This window comes from Cavia porcellus, unplaced genomic scaffold (assembly GCF_034190915.1).
Source record: "Cavia porcellus strain 051 isolate PalLab524CR breed Dunkin Hartley unplaced genomic scaffold, mCavPor4.1 scaffold_11, whole genome shotgun sequence".
Classification (NCBI taxonomy): Eukaryota; Metazoa; Chordata; class Mammalia; order Rodentia; family Caviidae; genus Cavia; species Cavia porcellus.
This window is the reverse complement of record NW_026947494.1, coordinates 11,603,099-11,629,575: the sequence shown is the minus strand read 5'-3', so window position 1 is coordinate 11,629,575 and position 26,477 is coordinate 11,603,099. Positions and strand designations below refer to the sequence as shown.

At 46.7% G+C, this 26,477-nt stretch overlaps 1 protein-coding gene across 6 annotated transcripts in view; it reads right to left on the bottom strand.

The window, feature by feature from the left end:
* Nucleotides 1–10,439: 10,439 nt before the first annotated feature.
* Otulin (OTU deubiquitinase with linear linkage specificity) overlaps nucleotides 10,440–26,477 on the bottom strand; it is a 28,287-nt gene continuing 12,249 nt past the window's right edge. For all 6 annotated transcript variants that reach the window (XM_003466707.4, XM_063257992.1, XM_063257989.1 and 3 more), the window contains 4 exons: nucleotides 21,193–21,336; nucleotides 15,932–16,057; nucleotides 13,338–13,607; nucleotides 10,440–10,944 (listed from right to left, as the gene is read on the bottom strand). In XM_003466707.4, the coding sequence (XP_003466755.1) occupies nucleotides 10,750–10,944; nucleotides 13,338–13,607; nucleotides 15,932–16,057; nucleotides 21,193–21,336 (735 nt within the window). In that variant the 3' untranslated portion in view covers nucleotides 10,440–10,749. The remainder of the gene's footprint in view (nucleotides 10,945–13,337; nucleotides 13,608–15,931; nucleotides 16,058–21,192; nucleotides 21,337–26,477) is intronic.

Below are 26,477 nucleotides of genomic sequence, written 5' to 3'. Positions count from 1 at the left end.
GCGTCGGGGCCAGCAAGCAGCTGAACCAAAGCAGAACTCACGTGGGCAGCTTCTATTCTCCCCAAGAACTCGGACACAGTGGGGAGGGGGCCCCCTACTTTTCAGAATCACTAGGAACAATCTTTCAACTTTGCCAAAACCAAGAGAGGTTCCCTGACACATTTATCTTTGAGCAGTTCATTCAGCTGACTGCTATATTTAGATGGGCACTGTGCCTGTGAGATTCGCACCTCAAAGACCATGGAAAGGCTGGTGTGACTTTCTCAAGATTAAACCATTGCTTGTAGACAAGTGCGATCCAAAATTATAAGGGCATAAAGCAGTTTTCCACTAAATGCTGAGAGATGAGCTGGGCAACTCAAAGCATAGGCTTTCTGGGAGGATTTTCCCAGAGAGGCCTTGAGGGGCCCAGTGGTTTTCTGAGGCCACTGCATTTGTTCTGCAGTGGGCTTGTGCCCAAGAGTTAGTCTTCAGAGTCACAAGAACAGTTGACAGCTCCCTCCATGCTTCACTGTTCCTTATTTGGGGATCTTCTAAAGGGAAGAGGCAGAGGAGAGGATCTATTTCTGTATCCTTGGCTTCTAGAAACACACACCTACTTAGACTCAGTAGCTCTGATTTTTTTCCTCCTTCAAAGTGAAACAGAAGAATGTGCATGTGTTGTGAAATTGAAAGTATCTGTATGATTGTAATTGAATTACATTACCTTGAAAACTGTTTTCCTGTATTTAGAAAGCTTCCTACGTCACTCAGTCTCTAGTAGACCAGTGCCCGGAAAATCATGTGCCAGTCTGTACCCACCAGCCGTGGTCTCTGGCTCTGCAATTAAGCTCCCTGCCAGACTCGGGGTGAAGTCTTCATCCATCAAGCAGTGCGCAGTCCAGAAAAGGGGGTCCTTCACGTTCCGAGTTTGGCCCCCACCCCTGCTTACAATGAAAACCGTGGCACGGTGTGTGGTGGACTTTGAAAGCCTTGGTGACGTCAGGATGGAGATGTCCACTGCACAGAGGACGCTTTCATAAAAAGCATCTGAACCGTAGAGAAGCATGTTTTTGAGCAACGTGTCTGGTAAACATTTGAGATACTCCTCTGTGTGGTTATTCTGAATCTAAGCAGCAAAACATCAGGTGATTCATCAGCTGATCTAACCACACATGAAACAGGATGTAGAAAAACCCTGAAGAAAATCGTAAGGCCTTCTGGCCCACCCTTTCAAGGGCTAAAAATATCACAGAAATGTTTTGCAGGAGAGAAACGATTATGTAATCAAAATAGCCCTCATTCCACTCAGAAATCAGAAAAGGTAGCACTTTTTTATCTCAAAAGGGAAAAATAATGAAGAGATGAAGTGAGCTTGTTCTAATTTCTTTTTCTCCCCAATAGGGGAGGTTAGGGCTAGATTTTACACCTCTGTGCTAAGAAAAGCGCCTAAATCAAAAGAAAAAAAAAAATTCTCTGCCAAATCCAAAAAGTTCCAGGGGAATTATTACCAATACCTTTAGAAATATTTTACTTTAGTGATAATTATTTTCTGCTTCACTTGCAATCAACTTGGGTCTCTTAAAGACAGTGTAAGATATGAATGTTTACAAATGTCGATTCAGTACACATGGATTAAGCAATTGTTTCTTATATACTTTTCAAGTTAGGCTACATAATTTCAAGTGCACTTTAAAGACATTGGTTTCTACATTACATACATTTAAACAAAAGCACACAACACAGAACCCTTCCTTTTGAGAAATATAAGAGCTTTCTTCAGGTTAAAGAAAGGGACAAACCAACTCCAAATGGGTGCATTGTGCTCTGGACTCTTTTATGGCAGCCGATGACGTGGAGAGGTGGAGAGGACTGTAAGGTTTAAAGGCAGGTGTCCTGACTGCAAGCAGGGTGCCTCTGAGGTGGGGGCGTCATGGTCAGTACACTCTAGGCCTCTGCAGCGTGCAGCTCGTAACTGCAGGGACCCATGGTTTGGATGAAACGGCACCTGAAGGACTCCTCACCCCACTCTGTCACATCACCAGTCCCCAAGAGACCACAGCACTGGCCGTTCACAATGAGGCTCCACCTCACGGCTTCTGGTGGCGAATCCCTGGCTCCTGGTCTGCTTCACGAAGGCTACCTAGGGCGGCTATCTAAAACCAGTGCAACCAGCGGGCCCACGAGCCACAGGGGGATTCCGTGCAGGGCCGCCAAGCCCACACTTGCACACCACTTCCAAGCCCTCGAGCGACCTTCCCCGTCACCCATGGCCCTCTGGCCTCACCCTGCTCAGCTGTCCCCAGTGAACCCGGGCCACCACTGCTACGACCTCATCCTGGTCTGACAGTCTACTATACTAAACACGGGACAGGATCCGACACCGGAAAATCGATCTACCTCATCTTCATCTCAGAGAATGAGCAACACTCCAGAACCGTCTCTCTCGTTTTCCGTGAAAGTTACGAATGAAGTCTACAGGGTGTCAGTCCTGTGGCTGTCAGCTTACGGGCTTTTCAGTTTCACATGGAAACTGCGGTTTCCTTGAAATCGCTGAGATCAGTCATATGAAGTATTTCTGTGTAGCCTTGGATTAGAAGTGACTGCAGAGGTAAAATATATACTGCATTTAAATAAGTGCTGATTGTGTGTTTAATAGCTGTGTCTGCTTTACGAGCATTTACACAATCGCTTTGTTTTGGCTTTCCTTTAGTTTTCTGGATTTGTACATTACATTGTCAAATAGGTTTCATGTTTCAATTTTAGTTTAAGTAAAGCTCAAAAAGTTGGTGTATAATTAAGGCTGCTTATAGTTTCTTGATTTTCTAATTATTCTGTTTACTCATCACACAGTTACTGGGATTCTTAATCCTGACTATAATTTCCCTTTTTTTTAAGATTGACGTGAGATTTTAAAATGTGGCCCTTTGCCTTGGGAGTCCTATTCTTACTGGTCTTTGTCATGAAAACCATTACTCATTTTTAAAAACTGTCACCTTAACCTCCAAGATGGCTCTCGGTTTTTTTTTTTTTTTTCCAAACTCCTCATAAAGTTCTGTATAAAGTGTTTTTATGGTTCCCATAACGCATAAACCACTGACTTGCTAGAGATACAGGTTTCCTCTCTCTCTGCTCTATTACGTCCTTGGGTTGAGAGCCCAGCTCTCTCTCCCCCCTCTGCCCCTGCCTGTCCCCCAGAGCACTGGGCAGTGTGCTCAGCTACAGGGGCAGGTTTGACGGGTTCTGGCAGCACTACCCGGACACTGTCTCCACAGAGCACAGTGCTAACACCACGAGGTGTTAGTCTGCCCCTCCCTGCATCCACATAAGTCACATTTGTCACCTCCTCCAGCTGCAAACAGCAGCAGCCCACCAGCAGCATGTCAACTGCAACTCCTGGAGGCTCTCACTTCTGTCCCTTCCTGCTGAGCTCAGGAGGGACCTCTGTCCAGTTCTCCCAGATTCCCTGATGCAGGGAACAGGGCTTCAAGGGAAGGGGCATGGCTTGTATCTCCTCCTGCCCCGTCAGCCCTGTCCTACCTGGACACAAGCCAGTGAATGCCATGCCAGTGTCACAGTCCAGCGCAACCAAAACAAAGCAAGAGCTGTGTCCTCCCGGTTTCCTGTGCTTATCAGCCATGCGTCAAGAAGTGAGGGGCCCTGGACCCACCTCCTGCACTCCAGGGCAAGAGCTGCTCTCCTTCCAATCCACTGCAAGCACAACTCCTGATGTGCGCGGCACAGGACACTGGCAGTGCAGGACACAGGTCACAACTGCTAAGCTTCCGAGCCACAGGGAAACACCTCTGCCAGCAAATCTAAGTCTTCAGGTCTGCTTTCAATAAAGAAAAAACACTACCAGTTTCATGAAACAAAGTGAAATCTAATTTTCATCTCAGGTTCAGAAGCCACTGAACCCAAAGACCTAAACAGAATTAATCAGTGGGGGCCAGGGATTTAGCTCAGCAGCATAAACGCCTGCCTGGCAAGCTCAAGGTCATGAGTTCAATCCCCAGTGCCAAAAAAAAAAAAAAAAATCAATGGAATAGCTATTTTCAAACTTTACATTACACTGCACATCATACCGGACACCGACCTGCACAACAGCCTGGCTTCCTGCGGCCTGCAGAGGCAGCAGCCCCCGCATGAACTAGCTCCTACTGCTACCTGCAACTGCAGGGCCAACAGGGTTCCCCGTGACCCCAGCCTTCTGCCCTTCTCAATGCTCCCGCCTTGTGGAACCGCTCTTCCATGAGATGTGATACAAGAACCAAAGGTAGTTAGAAAACAGGACCAAGGGATAAAGACGTGAACAGGGGTGGCACTGCCCTCACACAAAGACCCACAAATGGTTCAGACATGAAGGTGCTCAACCTTACCCAGGTAAAGAAACACAAACTGAGCTTCTAAAGATCCACTCAGGAAAATCAAAGCTTGATAAAGCTTGGTGTGGGCCAGGGCCCAAGGAACTGGCCTGCATTCTCTCCAGCAGGACTGTAAGTGAGCGGGGCTGCTCTGTGGGACCATTCATTCAGCAAGGTATTTCCAGTATACACCCAGCTAGGGATTGAGATTAGTCACAGACACAGAATAGGGTCTTAGTATTATCCCTAGGCTGGGCTCCAACTTGCAATCCTCCTGCCTCAGCCTCCCAGAGTGCTGAGATTACAGGGATGTACAACCACGCCTAGCTGTCATCTGTATCACCAAGAGGTCCTTTTGCTGCCCTTACTAACCTAGCAGTGCTTTCTGAGGGCTGCCCTGCCCCTACCCAGTGGGTGCTTTGGAAGCCGGGCAACAGACTCCCAGAGTGAGTGGTCCTTTGACTAATCACAAGTAGGTCCTCTGCTGGCTCCTCCTTTCTCTATTCACAAGACACAAGTCCCGCCCAGTCTTCAGAGTATCAACTTCTTTCAGGGAGACAGGAGGATCACATGCAATATAACTCCTTCACATCACATTCTCAGGTGTTCCCAGCAGCCGGAATGGTTCAGAGGAGCCGACCAGTGTTCCACACACAGGCGACCTCTGCTCGGCAGAGGCACAGCAAGCTGGTGAGGACCGGACTGTGGCCCCAGCTGCTCAGACAGCCTCAGGAGTCTTCCCCCGAGCCTCCGTTACATGCTGGCTCCTCACTGCACCCACACTGCCACCTAAGCAGTGCGTCTGGTGGAGATAAGGACACTGAGACGCAGGGAACGTGCCTAACCAGACCCAAGCCCCCCAATCTGTGCAGCCTTCATGGGGCGTTCGCTAACTGCAGCTGACCCTCCAGCGCTGCCCGGTGACACCTCCCAGGTCTCACTTCCTCCACCCACGCAGGACACAGGCATCAGGAGGTGAGCTCTGGACATCACAGGCCTGCTCAGGGGGCCAGGAAGCGAACTCACTGAGTCACAGTCTGCTAACGGCTTCAAAAGCAGGCACTAAACCACGGCCAACTTCTTGGTTTTTATTTTCTAAGTTTATTTTTAGTTATTTGTTTTCATAGTTGCCACTAGCCTGGCTTGCTGAAGGGGATTCAAGAACAGAAACAGGCAGGTTGGGCCTCTGACCACGAAGACGAGAGACTCAGCGGTAACCGGGAAACTCAGAGCTCGAGCCAGGGTCTGGACACATCTGCGGTGGCGTGTGGCCTCGGGGCCGAGTTTCAGAACAGGCATCAACTGTGACAAATGCTCACGCCCTGCCTTCCAGTGCAAACACAGGCGAAGCGGCCAGCCGAGCCAGCCGGGAAGGACTCAGCCAGGCTCTCGACGCATCCCGTCCCCCAGGGAAAGCCACCGCTACCACCCGGCACAAGCTTCTGAAACTGGGTTGCTGTCCTCTCAGATTCACAAGACAGGAAGTCAGAAGCCACCCAAGCGCAGGAGTGATACCAGCTTATAAAATAGTGAAAAGGAAAAAGAAGCTCACTCCACACATCTGGCTCTGGCCCCAAGTCTAGATACACACAAGTCATACAGATAACTGTTCTGCTGGGGTCCTTGTACTGGTACCGCATCGTTAGCACCGTTTGTGTGAATAAGGATCCAGGCGTTTTCTAACATGTAAATGAAAGATACCAAAGTCAAGTACAAAAAATATTTTGCAGTTTGAAGTGAAGCTCCAACATCCCCTTGTGACTAGGAAAATGACTACCAAGGCCGATTTTGGGTTTTGGGTTTTTTAAGGTACCAAGGACTGGGCCCAGGGCATCAGCAGCGAACTAACAGTTCCAGCCCTTTCTAAATTTTGAGAAACGACCTCTCTTAAGTTGCTAAGGTGGCCCAGGCTGGGCTCACACTTATGATCTTCCTGCCTCAGCCTCCCAGAGGCTGTGGTATTTTGAGATCAGTGTCCTTTTCCCCATATTGACCTAAGTCTTAGTAGTTTCATTCCTGATCCAGTCTTATACCCAAGAAATCAACGAAATTGATGTAAACTCCAACCAGAGTCCTGCAGGAATGCTACTGAACACTCCTAAGCATTCAAAATGCTTCAATACATAGGTGGCTCTCCGGGCTGGGAATAGAGACGTGCATAATAAAAGCATATTGAAGACATTGCAACACAATGTCCCCAGACTTAATGGTCACCCCAGCTTAAACATACACGTTAATTCATTCCTCCACACCCAGTAAGATGTCTTCATTTACTGTGAAAAAACTACAATCACGTGGGACAGCTCGCCTCCATCCCACGTCGCTGCTGGGTCTCCAGCTGCAGGCTGCAGGGCACACACCTGGCTACTAGCCACAGCCAAGTCACCTCACTCCCACCGCCAGGGGCATCCAGGCAAAGCCAGGGCTGGGGCAGCCCAACAAGTTCAGTTTGGTGCTTTTCATGCTCCTGAGTTAGGAGCTGAATTAGAAGAACACTAGTAATCGGTCTTCTGTGTTTCCACTACACCCTCTCAGAACCCAGCGCTGGTCCCTGGTTCTCTCCTCCCCCTCAGAAGAGGTCAGAGTCTCCTAAATACCAGCCCTCTTTTAGATTGGAGACTTAGGTTCTAGAAGCAGAATTCATGGAATACATGCACATAAATCTTCCCACTCAGATTTTTATTCTTTACAGCTTATGCACAGGCTTGTCAGAACGCTGTTTTGTTTCTTCGTGACACTTTAGAAGTTACCCTGCGATCAGTTCCTCCTTCGGCTCACCACTTCTCCTCACAGTTCCTCAGGCCCTTTCTCAAGTACCTGTTACTGAACCATTTGGGGATTCTATGTTTAGACACGTCAGACTGACCTTACACACTGATGACTTTCTTTTCCTTTATTTCAGTAGTCACAGATCTTAAATTAAGGCATTTATTTTTATGCATACCTACAATCAAGATTCCCCAATGGTTTATGTTTCTAAAAATACTTTCTGGGCTTTTGAAGGGAGTATTTGCAAAATATTGCTTAAGAAACAGAGAGACACGATCAGACCATATTTTAACATCAAAATTGACATATCCAGAAGGTCTAGGAAGGCCTATGAGTAGACAATTGGGGTCCTGGATCACTGGCGGTGCCACCATATTCCCCAGGCTCTGGAAAACCTCCCAGAAGAAGAGTACAAGCTCTTAAGAAAAGTAGCACCTTGGGATGAGGGACACAGCTTCCCACCAATTAAAAACAGTGACAAAGACCAAGCACATAAATCCATAAATGTGTCTTCCAACACAGCTGCTACTGACTGATGCGGCCTGAGATGTTCCCTCAAAAGGTATAGAATTGCAAAGGGATACAATGGTCAAGTACATTTTGCTTAATCAATGAAACATCACATTAACTAAAATAGTGTAGTCGAGATCCTATCTCAAAACAAAAAATTAAAAGGGCCAGGGATGCAGCTCCGTGGTAGAGCTCCTGCTTAGTGCAGCCAAGGCCCTGGGTTCGGTCCTCGGCACTGCAAAAATAAACAGAAAGTAGGCTGAGTTTGCTTCTGTGTGCTTAAGACACTTGTATATGCTGTGTTCTAAGGAAGAGGAACAGCGATCCTTTCAGATCCAACGCCACACATGTTTGAATCATAAGTCAGACACCACGTGCTGCTTTGGCCTTCAGGTCACCAGCACTGGTCCAAGTGCAGGCAGGAAATTGGTGGGATCTGCACACTCAAAAGGAGCGCAGGTGAGCAGGATCTGAGACTGCCCTGAGGAGCAATGCTAATTCTGTGTGACACGTACAGGAAAACTATTTTAGGTGTAAATGTACCTTGAATGAGTTCCGAAGGTCTAAGTCAGGCCTGTTTAACATGCAGACAGTTTTTCTGCCAATAACATAGGGCCCAAAACTTTGGAATTCTCGCAATAAACCCTGGTTCAGAAAGGAAGCACAGTGCGGTTCCCACACCCTCACCTCCTCTGGAACATCTCAGCGCTTTGGAGATGGCTCCGAATGGATCAGCCTTCGGAGTCCACTGCATCCCAATTCAGTTTCCATTCTGCTGATGTCACTTTACCTGCTCAGGACTTACAGTATCCGGGCAACTGACGATGCATATTGCAACAAGTGAATATTTTTATATGGATCAATTTTTCTATTTCCTTAAGTACTGCTTCTTCTTAAGCTTAGCTTTACTGATGCTATGACCCCACTCTAGCTAGACGATGGCAAGGCCTAGGGACAAACAATAATGTAAAATAAACACACCCTTTTGAATTATCAATGTGGTGGCTTCAACTGCAATTTCTGTGCACACACTAAGAATATCATACATGGGAAGAAGAAAAAAACATGACATATAAATGATCAAGTTACCCAGAAGTCTAGTTCAAGTTCACTCAGGATATCTTCACAACACAGATAATTGCTTATTAAAATCTTATGATTAACATTCAATGGTGAATATGAAACAATGGTCAGATCCAATATTCCCCACCACACAGATACCTACTGTCAGATGTACTCTAAACACTTCAAGCTGTGCTTTAAAAATGTTCAGTCTCAGGCAGCAGGCACATGTTGGGAATCCCAGTTAATTGAGACACTAAGGTGAGAACATCACAAGTTCGAGGCCAGCCTGGACAAAATACAAGAAGGGCTGGGAACATAGCTCAGTGCTAAAACACCAGCCTAGCACATGGCAGGTACTGGGTTTAGGCCCCAATACTAAAACAAAGTTCAAAAAAGAACAGACAGTAAGCGTCCCTGGTTATACAGTGACAAATCTTAAGTGTCAAGGCCAACAGGAAGTCACTATTATTAATGTGGCTTCTAGGTACCTCCTTGTTCAAAGCACCACTGCATTTCACAGTGAAAAGCATACAGCCTCATCAATAAACACTGAGCAAAACGTGAGGAATGTTACTAATGAGGTAATAACGGGCCAAAGGCTAAAGTCACAGAACAGTTTGTGCATCCTGAGTTTTCTTAACAGAGACTTAATTTTTAATAAAAAGCAAAGCTTTCATTTGGAAAGCTTTGTCCCTCCCCTCAAAACTGGGTTAGAATTCTATTAAATAAGGTCAAATAAAGATCTGATTACAAAATTAGCTGGGTACTTTAGAGAAACACCAATTTGGTAAGTGCTGAGCCCACCTAGGAGCTGCTACCTGACTCCCTGGGGGAAAGCAAGGCCCTAGGCAGACCAGGCACAGTGGACTACCTCCTCCCGTCTAGCACAGCCATGGCCTGTGCTGAGCAGCCATGCTCAGACTGGACACGTGCAGCCTGGCCTCACTCTCCTCTGGCTTCCCCATGATTCCGCTCCAAGGGACTCAGGACCCATCTCAGATGTACTGCTGTGACTCGGCCCCTGCCACCAGATGGGCTGCAGGATCTGGTAATGGGTGCCACCTCCAACACTGCATGCAAAGGGCACAGGAAGACTGAGGCCAGCCGGCCCCACCTCTGATGGAGGTCAGTAGCTGAACTCACTGGGCCATTGGGCTCCTCTAAAAACATGAGTGGACATAAACTCAGCTGTGACTATAAAACCGTGACTTTTCTGCAGCTGTAGAATAATCAGTGTCCCCAACACCAGAGCACAACTTCGAGCAGCACTCCTGCTGGACTCTGCTCTGACCTGGCTCAGTCAACAGAGCAAGAAGCTCTAGGTTCCTCCCCACTGCCAGAAACTGCTCGAGCTTTCAAAAAACCCCTCCGATGGCTGTGCATGATGACACCCACCTGCAGTCCCAGCCCGCTGGGGGGCCAAGGCTGGGTAATTTGGTGAGACCCCTTTTAAAATAATACTACTAATAATAATAATAACAACAACGACGAAGAGCTGGGGATGTAACTCAGTATGAAGACTCTAGGTTCAATCCCCAGTACCACCACCACCAAAAAAAAAAAAAAAATCTTCAAATAATCCCACTTTTGGACCCAAGTAATCTCCTGAGGCAATCTGCTTAAAATAGACATTAATTATGTAAATCCAAACCACTGTCCATCCTTTCCCAAAAAGACTATGGAAGGGTATTATGACTTCATCCCAGAATTACACTGCTTCAGCACACCATACAGAAGATCACCAGAGAGCCATTACCATCCCAAAAAAAGTCTTTAAAAAGCCAGGTTGCCATTAGAGAGAATTTTGATTTGAGACATTAACACATTCCCCTCCAAAATGAGGTTCCTCTGGTACAAAATGAAGTGCCTTTGGGGAAGGGGACAGATGTGCACCTCTGATGAGTATTCCCGGAGCCCCACGGAAACCACTGCATCACAGGTAAGGGTGAAGATTCAGGTACAGCTTATTGTCCAGAACACCCAAGTCCAGCACGATTCCCAGGGCGCACAGCCCAGCCAGGAGCTGCGTGCAGCCCAGCTGTCGACAGCCTGGGGGTGCCAGTCACAGGCTCGTCTCCTCGCACAGCCGCACGGGGACGTTGTAGTGCCGATCATCCTCCGCGATGAGGGTCACCACCGGCCAGTCCCTGGGTGGGTCAGTGGGGTAGACTGTGATGAACTCCTCAGTGTTGTACTTGGACAGCCGGTACACGCGGATGGTGTGGCACACGGCATAGGCGAGGAGGAACATCTCCACCTGGAGGAAGAGCAAAGGCGTGCGCTGGGGAAAGCAGGGCGATGCCGGCCCCAGGTGGGATCCCAGACCACTCGGCAGCAAGTGCACTGCAACCTGCCCTCCAGGGGCCCAGTGCCAGTTCTTTCTCTGCTAAAAGGCAGAAAATCAAGACTGCAGCAGGTGCTTGAGAAGGGACTTGTAACCAGAATTATAAGGAATATTTACAACCCAACAACTAAAAACACACTAGTGAGACACTGGCCCACACCTGTCACCCCAGCACTCAGGAGACTGCAGCAGGAGGACTGCTGTGAGTTCTAGGCCGGCCTGGACTACACAGTGAATTTAAGACCAGTTGGAAGTATGTAAAATGAAAAACTAGAGAATAAACAGCTTACAAAAACAGTTTGAAAGACATTTTCCAAAGAATATATGTAAATGGCCAGTAAGTACTTGAAAGCATGCTCAGCAACATAAATCATTAGAGAAATGCAACTCAAAACCACAGTAAGATGCCACTTCACACCCACCAGAACGGCTACAATCCAAAAGGAAGATGAAATGGGACACAGACTGATGGCCAGTGACAATGTACAATGGTGCCGTTGTTCTAATTTTTAACACAGGGTCTGACTGTGTAGCCCAGGCCGGCCTCAAACTCATGATCCTCCCACCTGAGCCTCCCAAGCAGCTGAAATACAGGCCTGTGCCACCACATCCTGCTCCAGTGCAACTGCATTAAGCAGTTTGGCCATTCCTCAAAAGACTGACAGGGAATGCCACATGCCCAGAAACTACACTAGTCAGCACACACTCGAGAGAAACATGTCCCCATGAAACCACCCGTGAGCGTTCCAGCAGGATCATTCATAACTAAGTAGCAGAAACAGCCCACACATATCCATCAAACTGATAAATAAAACATGATGCATCCACAAATGAGGTATCATTTACTTGTCAATAAAAAGGCACCAACCAATACACGGTGCAATATAGATGCATCTTTAATGTATTATGCTCAGTGAAAAAAATCAGTCACAGGAAACTATACAGTATCCAATTCCATTTACATGAAACATCCGAATAGACAAATCCAGAAACAGAAAACAGACCAGGGGTCCTGGCCAGGGATGTTGGGCAGGAAGTGACTGCTAGTGGCTTGGAGGTTTCTTTGGGAGGTGGTAAAATGATCTGAAACTAGACTGCAGTGGTGGCTGCAAAACTGTCAAAGACTGAACTTGACCAGATGTGTGTAAATTACATTTTTTTAAAATTTTGCTTAAAAGAAATGAACTCACCACTACAGGGTCTCAAAAAGGACCCACTTCATTCTAATATGCAAACCATCCTCTTGCAGGTCTCTTCCCAGCAGGTATTTACTGCAGTTCATGAGACATCAGTCATCCACGTGACAAACACGGGTAACTTCTTAAAATAATCTTCTTCAACCTGCCTAGCCTGGCGATGGCCATCGGTCTCTGCTGTTTGTGGTACCCTGAGGATAACGATGGGGCGGCTTCTACCCATCAGGACGGTGTAGAGAGCGCCCAGCTTGGCTCTGTAATCCTTACCGTGTCTGCCCTGGCACTCAACCTTTTAGGACCAGAGCCCATGATGCAGGCAGAAAGGTAGCACTTCGGACAGAAAGCCCTCCTGACATCTTAACAGCCCACTAAAACCTTTTAGGGAAATGACCATACCAAACACAGCAGGACAAGGTATGGCGACTCATCTGTTGGCTTAAAGCACAGGGCTGCGCTGGGTGTCTACACAAAACTCCAAATTTAGCACATGTCTAAAGGCCCAAGAGAGGAGAGGCTCTACTGATGAGAGTAACGCCATCTCTAACGCAGCGACAGCTACCAACAGTGAGTGAGACCCTTCGAATGGCCCTTCCATGGGCTCCCCTTTAGAGTCTCCCAGAGCCAAGCGCTAATGCCATCCACACTCCCCAGAAGAAAACCCGAGATTCTATAAACAAGGCAGCAACGAACTGTCAGCACCCTTCCTTGGCACGGCTCACTGGGAAGAGAGAGCTCAGTCCCTTCTTCTCAGGAGTGGCACCACAGAATATCAGCTCACAGAGGCTTCTTCTTCGCTTGCTACTTGGATCACTGAGACATGCCAGCCATTAGGGGACACCCCAGTACCCTCTGGAGAGGTGCCCGCCTGTTAATGAGGAGCTGAGGCTTCCTACTGAGAACACACAGTCATGGGAGTCGATCCTGCAGCCCCAATCAAGACTGCAGAAGATGGTGGCCCTGCACATCACACACAGGTGACCTCGGACACCCTGGGCCACAACCCCCAACTGAGCTGCTCCTGAACCACTCACCTATGAACGCTACGAGACCACACTCCATGGTTACAGCAGCTACATTCTGAAATAACACACTCCTGAGAGCACAGCGTACCTGTTCAAGGCCACCAGTGTGCCCCACCTGGTTCAGGTGGTTTGTCAGCAGCTGTCCTGGGTCATTCGATGTGTCCCGAGCAAACAGGAGCACGCAGAAGAGTGGCACGTCCTTCCCCTTCTCCTTGTCATCATACAGTTCGATGGCTCTGCTCAGCATTAGAAACTTCACGGCTTCGTACAGGCTGTACTCCTCCTCCTCGTTTCTGAACAGTTGGTCACAAGCCATCTGTCTCTCCTCAGCAGTCCTCATTTCCACCAGGCCTGCCCACTGCAGTAAAGAAGTCATGTGACGCTCAGAGTTACGTTGCTCTAAAAATCCCCGGCATGAACGCTTCTACACTATGAATGCGACATTACTTTCCAAAGTGAAGACTGCATCATTCCAGTGCTCATAACAGTCAAGCTCCAGTTCCAACACGGCACCCTCAGACCATGAGGACCCTTTTCAGATTTTCTCACATTAATTTCAAACAGAGGTACAATGGGATAAGGAAAGGCAGCAGGGCCGTGCAGCCTCGGGATGGAAACGTCAAAGGAACCGGACGATCAGAGGCCCTGGGAGAGCAGCACACGTGTGTGGCCTGTGTGAGGGGCGGAGAAGGGGCTGCGCCTCCTCCCACTCTGAGGGGCTTTCACGAAGTAATTGCCCCAAGACCCAATGCTACCCATCCAAAATGGAATGCAGGGAAGGAAAATTAATGCGCTCACCTGAGTACCAGTTTACTAAACTCACCTTCTAACCTCTTAAAAATACACGTAAGCTCCCAATGTGTAGGTCCGCTTAAAAGAGTCTCACTGACTACTGACTGAGAACAAAGCAGGCACCAAGTATTCGCTAACACAGGCCAACTCTTTCCGGGAAGAGCAAGTAAATCCTGCAGATAAGTGAGCTTTTAAGTAACAGTGGTAAGAGCAGTCAGCCTAACTACCACCAGCCCTGAGGAGTAATCAGGGACCAGGGCCCCTTTCAAAAGCCACTGTGGAGTCTGCATCCAAGATGAAATGTTACTGGTAATGATTACCAGAACTCTCCATGGTATTTGGGTTGAAACTTAGAACCTGCTGGCCACATCCCATAGTTTCCAGGGTAGGCCAAGCTGGCAGTCAGTAGCAAGCTCTAGAGGCTGCAGCACAGAATCAAAGTCCTGCCACCAAGCAGCTAGTAGCTTCTGCAGGACATTTAGCCAACCTCTGGGTCTTAGTTTCCACATCTATGAAACAGGGATGATCACAGGGACATCACCCTCGTAGCTGTGAGAAGAAACTAAGGCATAAAATTTTCAGTATAGAGTATGCAGAAGTATCAGTACTGGTTACTAACAAGTATCAGTGCTGTTATACACTGGCAGTACTTAAAACACTCCACGAAATGACAGTCTAATGAGAACAGACATACCCAGTAAAACAAAAATACCACTTCCAAGCTCCTTAGAGAAGACGAAAAGGAAACTGCCATGCAGCTCGGCTGTAGACTCCTCCCTGCTCACACACACACAGCCTTGCCCTTCAGCTCCCCCAAATCCCACGCTCCACTCCAGTAGGTAACAGGAAAAGAAACCTCTTCCCTTCTCTCTCCCCCTTTCATTTACAGTAAAAGATAAAATACTGGGCGTCATTTGACAAATACTTCCCAGGAAACACTTATCTTTCTAAGTAACAATTAGACGCCAGGGCATCAGGGCCTCAGCTCACTCACTCAACAAAGAATTTACCAAATGCCTGTCATGCGCCAAGTCCAGTGCTAGGCACTGGGCACGAGGCACACACAGGAGAGCCGCTCCCAGAGCTGGAGTCTCAGGCTGCAGGCAGACTAAGCGAGAGCAGACAGATCAGCGGGGTACACGCTGTGAGGAAACCCAAAGCCCAGAGCCCGCCTCCTGACCTGACCCTTCCTACACTGACAAAGCCTGCAGCCATCGACAGCCCCTTACTTTGGGCTTCCCAGTGGGGAGGGCTCCAAGTTGCTCAAAGCAAACAACCCGGAAGACAGCGTAGGCCACGTCCCAGCAGGAAGGCCAACCAGAAAAGACAGCAGAAAACCGCAGAATTCTAAACACCAATTCAAGAGGACTCAGTACACCAAGTTCTCTTTAAACTCTATTTCACCCAAAACCTCAGGACAGTTTTCAAAGGTCAGGTTATGAAATCTAGTCACTAGGAGACCATTAGGAAAGAAAACAAGTCTTCAGTGAACACAGACAGAATCTTCCCAGAACTGGGAAAAATAAGTATGAATTAGCATCATAACAAAAGAACTATGGACTAAACGATTATCCCTAAAACCTATAAATACAACTTAGAACAATGACTAAACTAAGGTTTCCTTTTAACAAAGTTCTACATTTCACGACATGATACACTAATGCATGGCATCTCCTCCAAGAACATGTTGGTGTTTCTCATTTTACCAAAGATCTCCTGGGAATTTCTGTTTATTTGTTTTCCCTAAATATCAGCCCATTACAGTCTTCAGAACCAAGAACCAAAATACGCCTTTTCTTCATTGGTGTAAGTGACTGTGAATGAGCCAAGAGCACCCGCTACTGCAGTGAGCGGACGCTATGGAGGGGGGCTCGGCCGCACGGTCCAAACCTTGTTCCTCAGCAGCGCGAGCGAATCCTTGATTTTTTCAACCAGGTCCTCACTCCTCCTTTCGAATTTCAGTCCCAGTTTCCACTGTCTGATCCAATGGTATCTGCTTATCAGCTTTTCCGGCAACTAGAATATCAAGAACAAGAAGATAAAGAAGTGTTAATATTCCAAGAAATCCACCATAGACAGTTCAAGCCGGAAGAAACCATGAATCCTGCAAAACCTACTTTTATTGCCAAACTTAATCCCTGCAGGTCTGTCCTGCGGGCTGAGGGGAGAGAAGCTACATTTGGGAGTCAGGAACCACATGGGGGAGCTTCCAGCATGAGGGGCACTTTTGGGTGGGACACACAGGCGCAGTCCAGCATGCAGAATAGCAGCCGCACCCAGGGACACTGCTCAGCAGCTGGGAGGATAAACCAGAGCAGGATCATGCAGTGGGGCTTCTGGGCTCACGGACAGCCTCCCTGTGCTCCTAACACACGGCTCCGGCATGCTCAGGATGAAGTCAACATTAGACTGTGCTCTTTTTGTGATTAGGAAAGTAAAACCTAATTACAATTTAAAAAAAAAAATAACAATAACAAAGCAGAAAAAATATTTTGGTTAAACAATATTAATGCATTTACAAGGGGTGATCAAAATATACGGTGAGTATGTAAATTTTTTAAAATGTACTACAGGAAGCCATGATTCATTTCAAAGTGCTCCCCCTTGCTCTGAACACACCTGTCCCGTCATTCTGGGGAAGGCCTCGGTCCTGAGTTCTAAAGAAGATGTGACCCACAATACTAGGGACACTGCTGCTGACTTCCATCCAGTGGAAGAACGGACTTACAGACACTTTAAACTGATGCAGGACCCTGAGCAGGCACCACAGAACACTGATGAAACAGGACACTAGAGATACACCTGCAAGACAACGTGCAGAATGGCTTCAAGAAGTAGCCATTGCGGAGGCCTCGGCTGTGCTCAAAGTGAGGCGGGGACTGAGGGGGGCTTCCCAGCAATGTGTCTTTACTGCAATACATTTTTAACTTTAAACATTCACCATGTTTTTGACCATGCCCTGTACTGAAAACTTTAAACTTTTGTAATACCTGTCTTCTCATCATCACAGTGAGATACACAGACAACGGAGACTCCGTGGTGAGAGTTTGGGTCTCACTCAGGAAAACACAAGGCTGAACTGCTGTGCGGCCGCTCCTCAAGTTTTCATTTTGTTTCCCCCTAATTATCAATAGAATCTGGAGTTTAAAAGGCAAGCTGAGACACACCCCGACTAACGAAGGCATGGGAAGTCTTGGGTGTGTCAGGAGAGAAATCTCATAATTGGGCTGGGTACAGGCATGTCACTCCACTGCTATAAATTTCAGCAAGGAAAAAAGTTCACCTCTGCATCAAAAAGATCATTAATGAACAACTAAATCCCACACATCTTATGGGGACCCTGAACTTAACACTTATAAAGACAGTTTGAAGTAAGGCCGTACATATGTCCAGTTTTACTGGAACCCAAGGCTCAAATTGCAATCCTGGTTGTGCCTCCTCGGTCTACGGCAGTGATGTGAAATCAAGGCAGTATCATCTCTACAAAAAACAGAATCGCAAGCGGGACACAAACTACTCTTCACCCTGACCACAGCGCTGGCGACCTGTATGGCTCATTAAGGCAGATGTCCCACATCTTATTATGGTGAGTGATTACCCGCCTAAAAGCCATGAAAGCCAGCTCAGGGACACACTGCCTGCAGGCTGACCACAGGTGCAAAGCCCTCACTCTGGTCTCTCAGATCCATCCCCAGAACCTACACGCCCCCAGGTGGTAAGGAGCGGGAATGACAGCTGACTCGAAGACCAGGAGAAGGCAGAAAATCCTGGCGCCACAGGCGGCATGGGAAACAAGGGAAATGCAGCCCAGGAGAGCAGCGGCCCAGGAGGGCACGGTGATCTGAGGAGCGAGGACAACATCGACAGAATACTCTGGAGACCCCAGAGAGCTGTGTGCACCAACACACGGGGTTAACTTCGTCAACAGTTTCACTCGATGGTCAATCTGTTGCTACAGTGACTATCTAACCCAGGGCTGCGTGGTTGCAGGAGATGGGGAAATCCTGGAGAAAGTCCAATAACTTATGAGAAAAAAACTATTAGTGAAGAAGAATGGAACTGGAATTCTATTTATACAGGGGAAAGGCAAACTCTGTATCCTCTCAGGATTATAACACACAGAACAGGCACCAGTCATTCCTTTCCCCTAAGCTGATACAGGACTTGTTAGAGTAAGGGAGATTTAAGCCAAAAGAAAAAAAAAAACACCAGATTTACAACATGAAAGGAATGCCTGGAAACACTGAATAATCCAGTAGGCGGTTCGGTGCCGCTCCGCTTGTGGCTGACCTGTAAAACAGCTTACTTTCTCAGCAAATGCCTATAACCCTTGTTACCACTACACAGCGCAGACAGCAAAAATGTGCCATCCCCAAATCAAACTCACAAAGGGAACTCTGACATCATGCTCTAGCAAGGCCCTCCTCTAAACCACACCTCCTTCTCAGGGTGCCTTCTCAGGGTGCCCGGTGCTGTCCTAAGAGGAAGAACAGCCAAACTGGGCCATTTCCAAGGCAGGGCTCGGGATCAGGTGATTTAACTACAGTCAAACCCAGAATGGGTTCCGGACAGAAAAGGGCAAACAGGAGGCCCAGGCAGGGACAGGAGACGAGGGGCAGCCAAACTATGAGGGCAGGAGGGACAGAGTCCAACTGACAGGCAGGTACCAGAGCAAGGCCAGGGGAGCCAGGCGCAGCGGGGAGCGGGGTCCCTCCCTTCCAGTCTAGGTGAAGGGGAAGGCTGCACAGAATCCCGTTTTCCTGTAACACCCTGAAACCAATGGACACTCAGAAAAGGGGAAGGTGACTTCTGTAATATGCAAATACAGGCTTTAAATAACAAATCAAGTGGCGCACTCAGGAAGGCTTTGTCTGGACAGACTGTCCAGAGGAAGAGGCAATGTGGGGGCCAGAGAGCGAGGGGCGCCCAGAAGGCATTGCAGAGGGTGAGGGACACCTGAGAGCGTAGCCCGCTTGGGCACAACGGACCAGTCTCCTTCCCACAGCCACCTCCAGAAGGAAGCCGGTGGTGGCTGTCACCAGTGGGCCTCCAGAAGAAACAATAAAGCAGCCTGGATCCAGAAGGGGCTCAAACCCCATCACACTGCTGGTGGCTGGACCAGCAGGACAGGATTCAGGCCATGAGGGCAAAAGAAAGCAAGTCATCTCTCTGGTGGACGTTCAGCAGGACCCAAGTGCAGGACACACGCACACTGGACTCTTTTACACCGGCCTTCTGGCATTTAATAAAGCTGAGATGAAAATTATACCATTACCAGCAGCTAATTAGACCCGTGCTCTCAAGAGAAAGTACACTGGCTGAGACACATCTAAGAGAGAAGAAACAGAAAGAGCACTGGAGAATTCCCGAACTATCTTTGCACTGTTCAAAGTAAGTCAGGGAAACCACAACAGAGTCCCGTGATTCACATGAGCAAGAAATTCTAACGTGAACCAGAGACTTAACGGGATCTACCTGGCTTGTTTTTATGAGGGCAGCTGCTGTGATCCAAATGGACCCTGTTAGAAGAAGAGAAGGGATTCCAGGCCTTACTGACTTTTTTAGGGTTTACTTTATATTGCTGCACTGTTTGCAGCAATTTCTTAAAAAATATAAAACTTTACATTGAATGTCAATTACATCTGAAGAGTCCCTTAAAGATTTAAAAGCAAAATAAGCTTAAACTGAGAAGAACTGAATGCCATCATCAATAGACTAAGCTATGGTCACCCAGCAGACAGTGAAGTCACCATCTGCTCCCCTAGTGTCGCAATGTCCTCCCAGGGGCACGCTTTTGCTGACTGATCCACAAGTCTGAAGGATTCTACTACTACTGCTACTAAAAATTATCAGCATTTGCGAATGAAAAACCAGCTTATGTATCAATTTCTTTTGCCTCCGTATTAAAGAAATAAGCTAAAACTTGTTGAAGATTTTAGATCTCTGCTGAGAAGTCGGTGTCCTTCCCAGATGCTGTTTTGACTGTTTATAGAGGTGTTGATTTTACACTGGTTTGTAGACTGGATCATAGCGAAAAGGTCAATCCCCTACCACCAGTCCCAGTGCTGCCCTCCAGAGCCTGAGACACCTCGTCCACTAAAAGCTTAGCCAGGAGTAAGTTTCCTTTCAGAGTTCTCTTTTTATGGCTACAGTCTTCTGGCTAAGATCGAGTGCATTATCTGTTCTATCAGTTCATGAAAGTCCTCTTCATCCCCGGTAAACACCCTGGCTCCTTCAGCCGCCCTGGAATGAGATGAACCATCCTGCTCACATGCACATGGTACTGAGGACGCACACTCGGAGCTCAGCTCGGCCCTCAGGACAGGCTCTGGCTCCAGTTCACAGAAGGCCAGTCTCCTCCTGATTCGTAGGAGCATTCATCCCTCCTAAAACACCACCGAGGCTATTATCATGCTGGCCGTCACATTCTAGGACGCACAGTGGGCCTGCAATTAAAATCCTGGTGCCTTTTCCCTTTCACAGGTCTCTTCCGGGCAGATCTCCCATAGCTAGCCACTCAGCAGTGAGGGTGACGTTTTTCTTTCTGGAGGACTTTACAGGTTTTCTTCCAACTAATGTCACACTGTCAGTCTGACCAACCATGTCTGCATATCGAAGTCTTCCAGGATGTTCTATCATCCACCTATCGTGCGAGCCTGTGTGTCAGGACCCGTGGACCCCGATGTATTTCTACTGCAGGGCAGATTTAAACACTAACCGGGGTCAGACCTGCAAGGCTTCACTGCACGGGTGCTAGACATTCCACCATGCAGAGAACACTGATCTCTGAACTATAGTGACAACCAAAGACATGTGGATTCTAAAACTCTGGCAGGTTCTCAAACAGTGAAATGTACCACACTTAACGAGAACATCAAAACACATGAGACTGTTCCGAAGTGCTTTTCACAAACCCTAAACATCTGGCTTCCAGTTTAACAGAACTGCTTCAGCCTTACTATTTGTCTCTTCAGGAAACAGCAATTACTTCTGGTCACTTCACCATGTGAAGTTATCGCAGACACACACAACCTGGATGAAACCAGCCGCGGACACCACACTGCGGACAGCGGGCAGTGTGGGCAGGAAGGGGATCTTCTCTCAAAGCCACCAAGTGCTGCAAGTCAGCGTGCAAACCTGCCGCCACGTACCAGCGTGAGGTCGGGGTCCCGCAGCCAGGGGGGCAGCTCGGCCGGCTGGCTCATCGCCTGGAACAGCGTGGCCCGCAGCGCACAGTAATTGTCCCCACGGACTCGGCGGATCGAGGTGAACTTCTGAGAGACCTCCTCATAGCCCTGGGAGAAAGGAGCAAAGAATTCAGAATAGTGGTCATGAACTTCAAGCAGTAGTAAGAGCCCCACTGCTGTGGAAACATTTGCCCCAGACCACTGGAAAAATGGGAAGACGACGAGCAGAGTAGAGTCCTCCTTGTAAAACACCGCAGTGCCTCTTCAGTAGTCCTTGTACTCCAGAGTTAGAATTGGATAAAGCATCAGCTTATTAAGACACGCAACACCTGACCTACGAAGTAGTAGCAGTGTCAGGGAACCAGCCACCCCACAGCTGAAGCCCAGTGGCCCTTTCAACCACTTCGGGAACACTGTTCAGTGACAGCATTTTAAATAAAGGTTCACCTGTGTTTAAATCAATCCCAAATGCTCTTTGATGAAGAGAACAGGAAGTAAGAGATATACTGCCTTCACAACTCCAAAACCCAAGTGTCCAGGCATATGTGTACAGGTATAAACACATATCTTAGTCCTCAGAGCATAAGGATAATTTTGTCATCAAGACACCTAAACAGAACCATGTTTATTCTTCAGAAATTTTCTATTGATGAATTATTAAATTTTATGAGTATTAAACAATGAGTATTTAGCAGGAAAATCACAAAAGTATTGAGTTTTTAGTATTTATTGTCTATAAAAATGCATCAAAATTTTCAATATCACCTGGTTTTTTGGAGTACAAAGTCCAAAAGAACATCAAAAATAAATTTCCATATGCACTACAATGAAAATACCAAAGCACTCTACAAAAAAATAATCTCCACTTTAATTGTCACACCTAAGGCAGTCTGCAGACTTCACAAGAGCACATTCCACACACACGCATCACTTACACTGACAACATGTCTTCTGCTTTTCTGGCCTTTACACTTAACATCTCGGTTGTCCTGCTGTCATGTCAGGAGGTTCTTACTACATTGCACAAAGTGTAGTTAACAGGAACATAGATATCAATAAATTATTACAATATTAAAATGTTTAGACATCGACTTTGTCACATAAGCTCTGTACTTCCTTACAAAACCCAAAAGACAGCATCAGAATTAAGTTCCTTTGCAAACTACAATGCAAACACCAAAGTCTGTCGCACAAATATGCTTTGCTTCAACTGCACATCCACTGCAGTCTTCACACGGGACAATTGCACGCTCCATGCACAGGTCTCGCTCACACTGACAGCACCCATGCTTAGCTTTCCTTTCCTGTGTGGCAGCTTTGTCACCTCGCTTCTCTTCCTGTGATGTCAGGAGCTTCTACGATATTGTACAACATGCACTTAGCAGGGAAATAAGATGTCAATAAAATAAAGTATCAAATATGTAATGAATGCTAACGATAGACACCAACATTTTCACATCAGCTATTTTCTTGCTTACAAAAGATAACAAAAAAACCTAGCTGGGTTTGTGGTGGCACAAGCCTGTAATCCCAGCACTGGGAGGCAGAGGCAGGAAGATCACTGTGAGTTTGAGGTCAGCCTGGGCTACAAAGTGAGATCAAGGCCAGCCTGAACTGCACAGTGGAGCTGTTTCAAAAAGACAAAATATAAATAAACAAGTGCGCACGCGCGCGCGCGCACACACACACACACACACACACACACACACAAAATCTATGTGAACACACACTAAAACACCACAGAAATAAGCTTTGCTTCAGCTGCTACTCCCACGGAAGACCTCACACAGGACGACTGCACGCTCCCTACACAAGCGTCGCTTACACCGACAGTATGTTCTCTGAACTTCCTTGTAGGGCACCACTGACACTTTTGTTGTCCTCCTGTTATCGGAGTAGGTCCTTGTGATGCTGCACCTGCCCGTTCACCTGTCAGCTTGCCATGCTCCACAACTTTTTGCATAGTTCCCTGGGCAGAAATTTTGTTTTTCCTCTGCTATAAATGATCTCCTATGAGCTCCAGTCCCAATCCTCTACGAATATTTCCCACTTGTTATTTTCTTTGTAAACTATCAAACGTCTTATGCCACACATGTTTACGACCAGTAAACCACAACCATTGGCTAATACTTTGCATTTCAAGGGACATCACGGTTGCTGTATAATCCATCAACAACATCTACTCTCCTTTTGGTTTTGTTGTAGAAAGATCCCATCACAGGCTTCCGTTTTGTCAAGGTTTTCCTATCAATATTTCCAGCATGGTGCAATGTGGACATCAGCAGTGCAGTTTGCTTTTCTTTACCATATAAGTCCAATGTTATATCTTTCTGAAATTCAGACACTGTACTGTACAATTCTGTTTTTACACTGCAACATTTCATTAGGAATTTCTGCTTTGTTCCTGCATATAGTCTGTGCTGCTCAATGTGTGCTCTGTTAGCAAATTCAACATCGATTGGAACCCAGTAAACCAACTGTCGAATGGCACATTTCAATTAGTCTGGGCAATGAGAGCAACCAGCCTGTTCACGGCACTATTTGGTTTATCACTGGATGAGTAGGGACCTGATGGCTGAGTTCCAGGATAAACGTCTACAATGAAAGAACAGCAAAGTCTTCACATCTATAAGGGCATAAATTTTTAATCCCATATTTTGAGCCATCTCTTTTCCATAATTTTTACATTCTTGCAAAACACATGAAAAACTTGTGCTAAGAACAGCGACCCATGAATTCTTTCAGTTCAGCTAGCAAGGTGTCACAGTAAATACACTTTATAATATGGCTATTGGTGCATACAGAACTTTTTACTTGCATTTCAGCCTCTGAGTATTCCACAAACCTTGTAGCATTTTGCCTGTTTCAACACTGAAGAGCAGCGCTGGCATTCTCTCCAGTGCCTTTCACGCTGCCAAGTCTCCCCACACACTGTATTTTTGGACCTAGTTTTGACATTGGATTGCTCCATTTGGTTCCAAGTCCATTTGGTAACATTTTGATTAGTCAAACACATACTCACATTGCTGTTTTCTTCATCATTGAATCAAGGAAGCCTGCACGCCCTGTGTCTGTATCAGTTGATTCTGGATCCATTTCACTGTCACAGGCACTTAGGCTCACATAGCCAATGTCAAAGTCATCATCATCATCATCATCACACCCACACCACTTTCGTTATGAAAGCATGTTATTTTATCATAATGGATCACCTTCATCATCCATGCATGAGTAATGTGATGATTCAGTTTTGTTTTTTGGTTTGGTTTGGTTGGGTTTGGTTTTGAGACAAGGCTTCACTACACAGTTCAGGCTTGCCTTGAACTCATTTAGTAGCCCAGGCTGGCCTTGAGCTCACAGCCATCCTCCTGCCTCAGCCTCCTAAGTGCTGAGATTAGCACACCTAGCCAGTTGATTTGCTTTTGACCTCCTCCAAAATTTGCAAATCTGATTTTTCATGTGCCATTATACTGAACTGCCCTACTTCTACCAGAAAAACCAAACAAAAACTTAAAACAAGCCTGGTGTGAATGGCCCCTCTGTGATGCTTGGGTAAAAATGCACCAGTAGCCATATTAAAAAGTGTATTTATTACGACACCTTGTTAGCTGAACCGAAAGAACAAAACCAAAGCACAAAGGTAGTTCTAAATTTCATTCTAACACTTTTGCACATGTGCACTGTCCTTGCTATTCATCATACCAAGTGGGTAAACACATAGATTGACCCCTGTACGCCTCAAGGAAAGATACCGAGACATACAACTGGCTACAAATTTACAGTAGAAAAGTAAGGGATGGGTCCACTGGACTCAGGCTTATGCCTCAAGGGAAATGGGAACGCATTCTAAGAAGAGCAATGTCAGCAATTTCACCTGTTCAAGCATCACAGAGTACACTTGTACACCCCAATGGCACAGCTGCCTATATGGCTTTGTCCTGGCAACTGATAGCAGTATATACCTAAGAGCCATGATGAACGGAACATTATGCGATTAAATCAAGCACAAAAGAAAATCAGGCAATCAAAAGACAAAGTAAAGATTAGCCGTATGCAGCTGCTGCCACTGGGATGCTACATACTGCATTACAGTAAGCTTTCTAAAATATGACAAAAATAGTAAAAACGTAACACAAAAGTCATTTGTTATAAAGTATTATACTGTGAGTGTTCCATTTTTATATGCCTGGCAGTACAGAAGGTTTGTTTACATCAGCATTACCACAAATATCTGAGTAATACGTTGTATCACAGTATAACCAATGGCTGCATCACCAGGTAATGGGAATTTTTCAATGATAATTTTACAGGACCAACACTGGGTATGTGGTTTGCTGATCACAACACTATGTGACACATTATTGTGTATGAGTGTGTAAAAATCTACAAGCTAGAAAATGACCAGATAATTCTGTTGCTTTTTTAAAAAGTGGATTGAAGTTTCACTCTTGCTCAGTCTGGAAGTACATAAATGGTCAATGGCCAGCTTGACCACTCAAAAGTAGCTATCTAAATGGACCATTCTGAGAAAAGACCCCATAGACGCCTATCGACTCTGGCCCACAGGCATGTGTGATGTGCATCGTTCCCGATGGGGCTGACCTGCTCCCTGGCCAGCCAGGCCTGCCATGCACCCTGCTCTTCACCCCTACCTCCTCCCCCACACTCACACAAGGAATGTCACGGGGAGTAAGCACCATGCAGACCACCCCACCCTTAGGCTGAGTCATTTTCAAAGTCGGTGTCACAGGATGAGATCCTAACATGAACATGAAAGTACTCCTTTCCAATAATAAAATTTTGAAGCACTCCATTTGTATTTTGCAGTCCAAACACTGCCATATACAAAGATAATAAGGGAGCTGCAGACCTACTAAGTCTTCCCTCCGGTGGGTCCGTACTTATCCCAGGAATACTGACCGCAGCAAATTCAACACAGCTACACCTTTCTAAAAACATAAATTAGGTGTCTCCATTTAAAAAATGCTACTGCAGAGACGAATCAAACTTTTTAAAATTACAGAATTACGCACACGTATGTCCAAAAGAATATTAAAATAGTAACAGTTGGGCAAATAACTAAAAACAGATCAAAGCTGTTACCAGGCAATTATGCCACAGGTCCTGACAAGATGCTTCTCCAACTGAGAGGCTGCAGTTATCGGGTTACTGAAAGAGGCCAACTACAGGGTCACAGCTTTCTTGGATCTGATCCCAGAGGAAAATGATTTGAGCAAGATTTCCAAAAT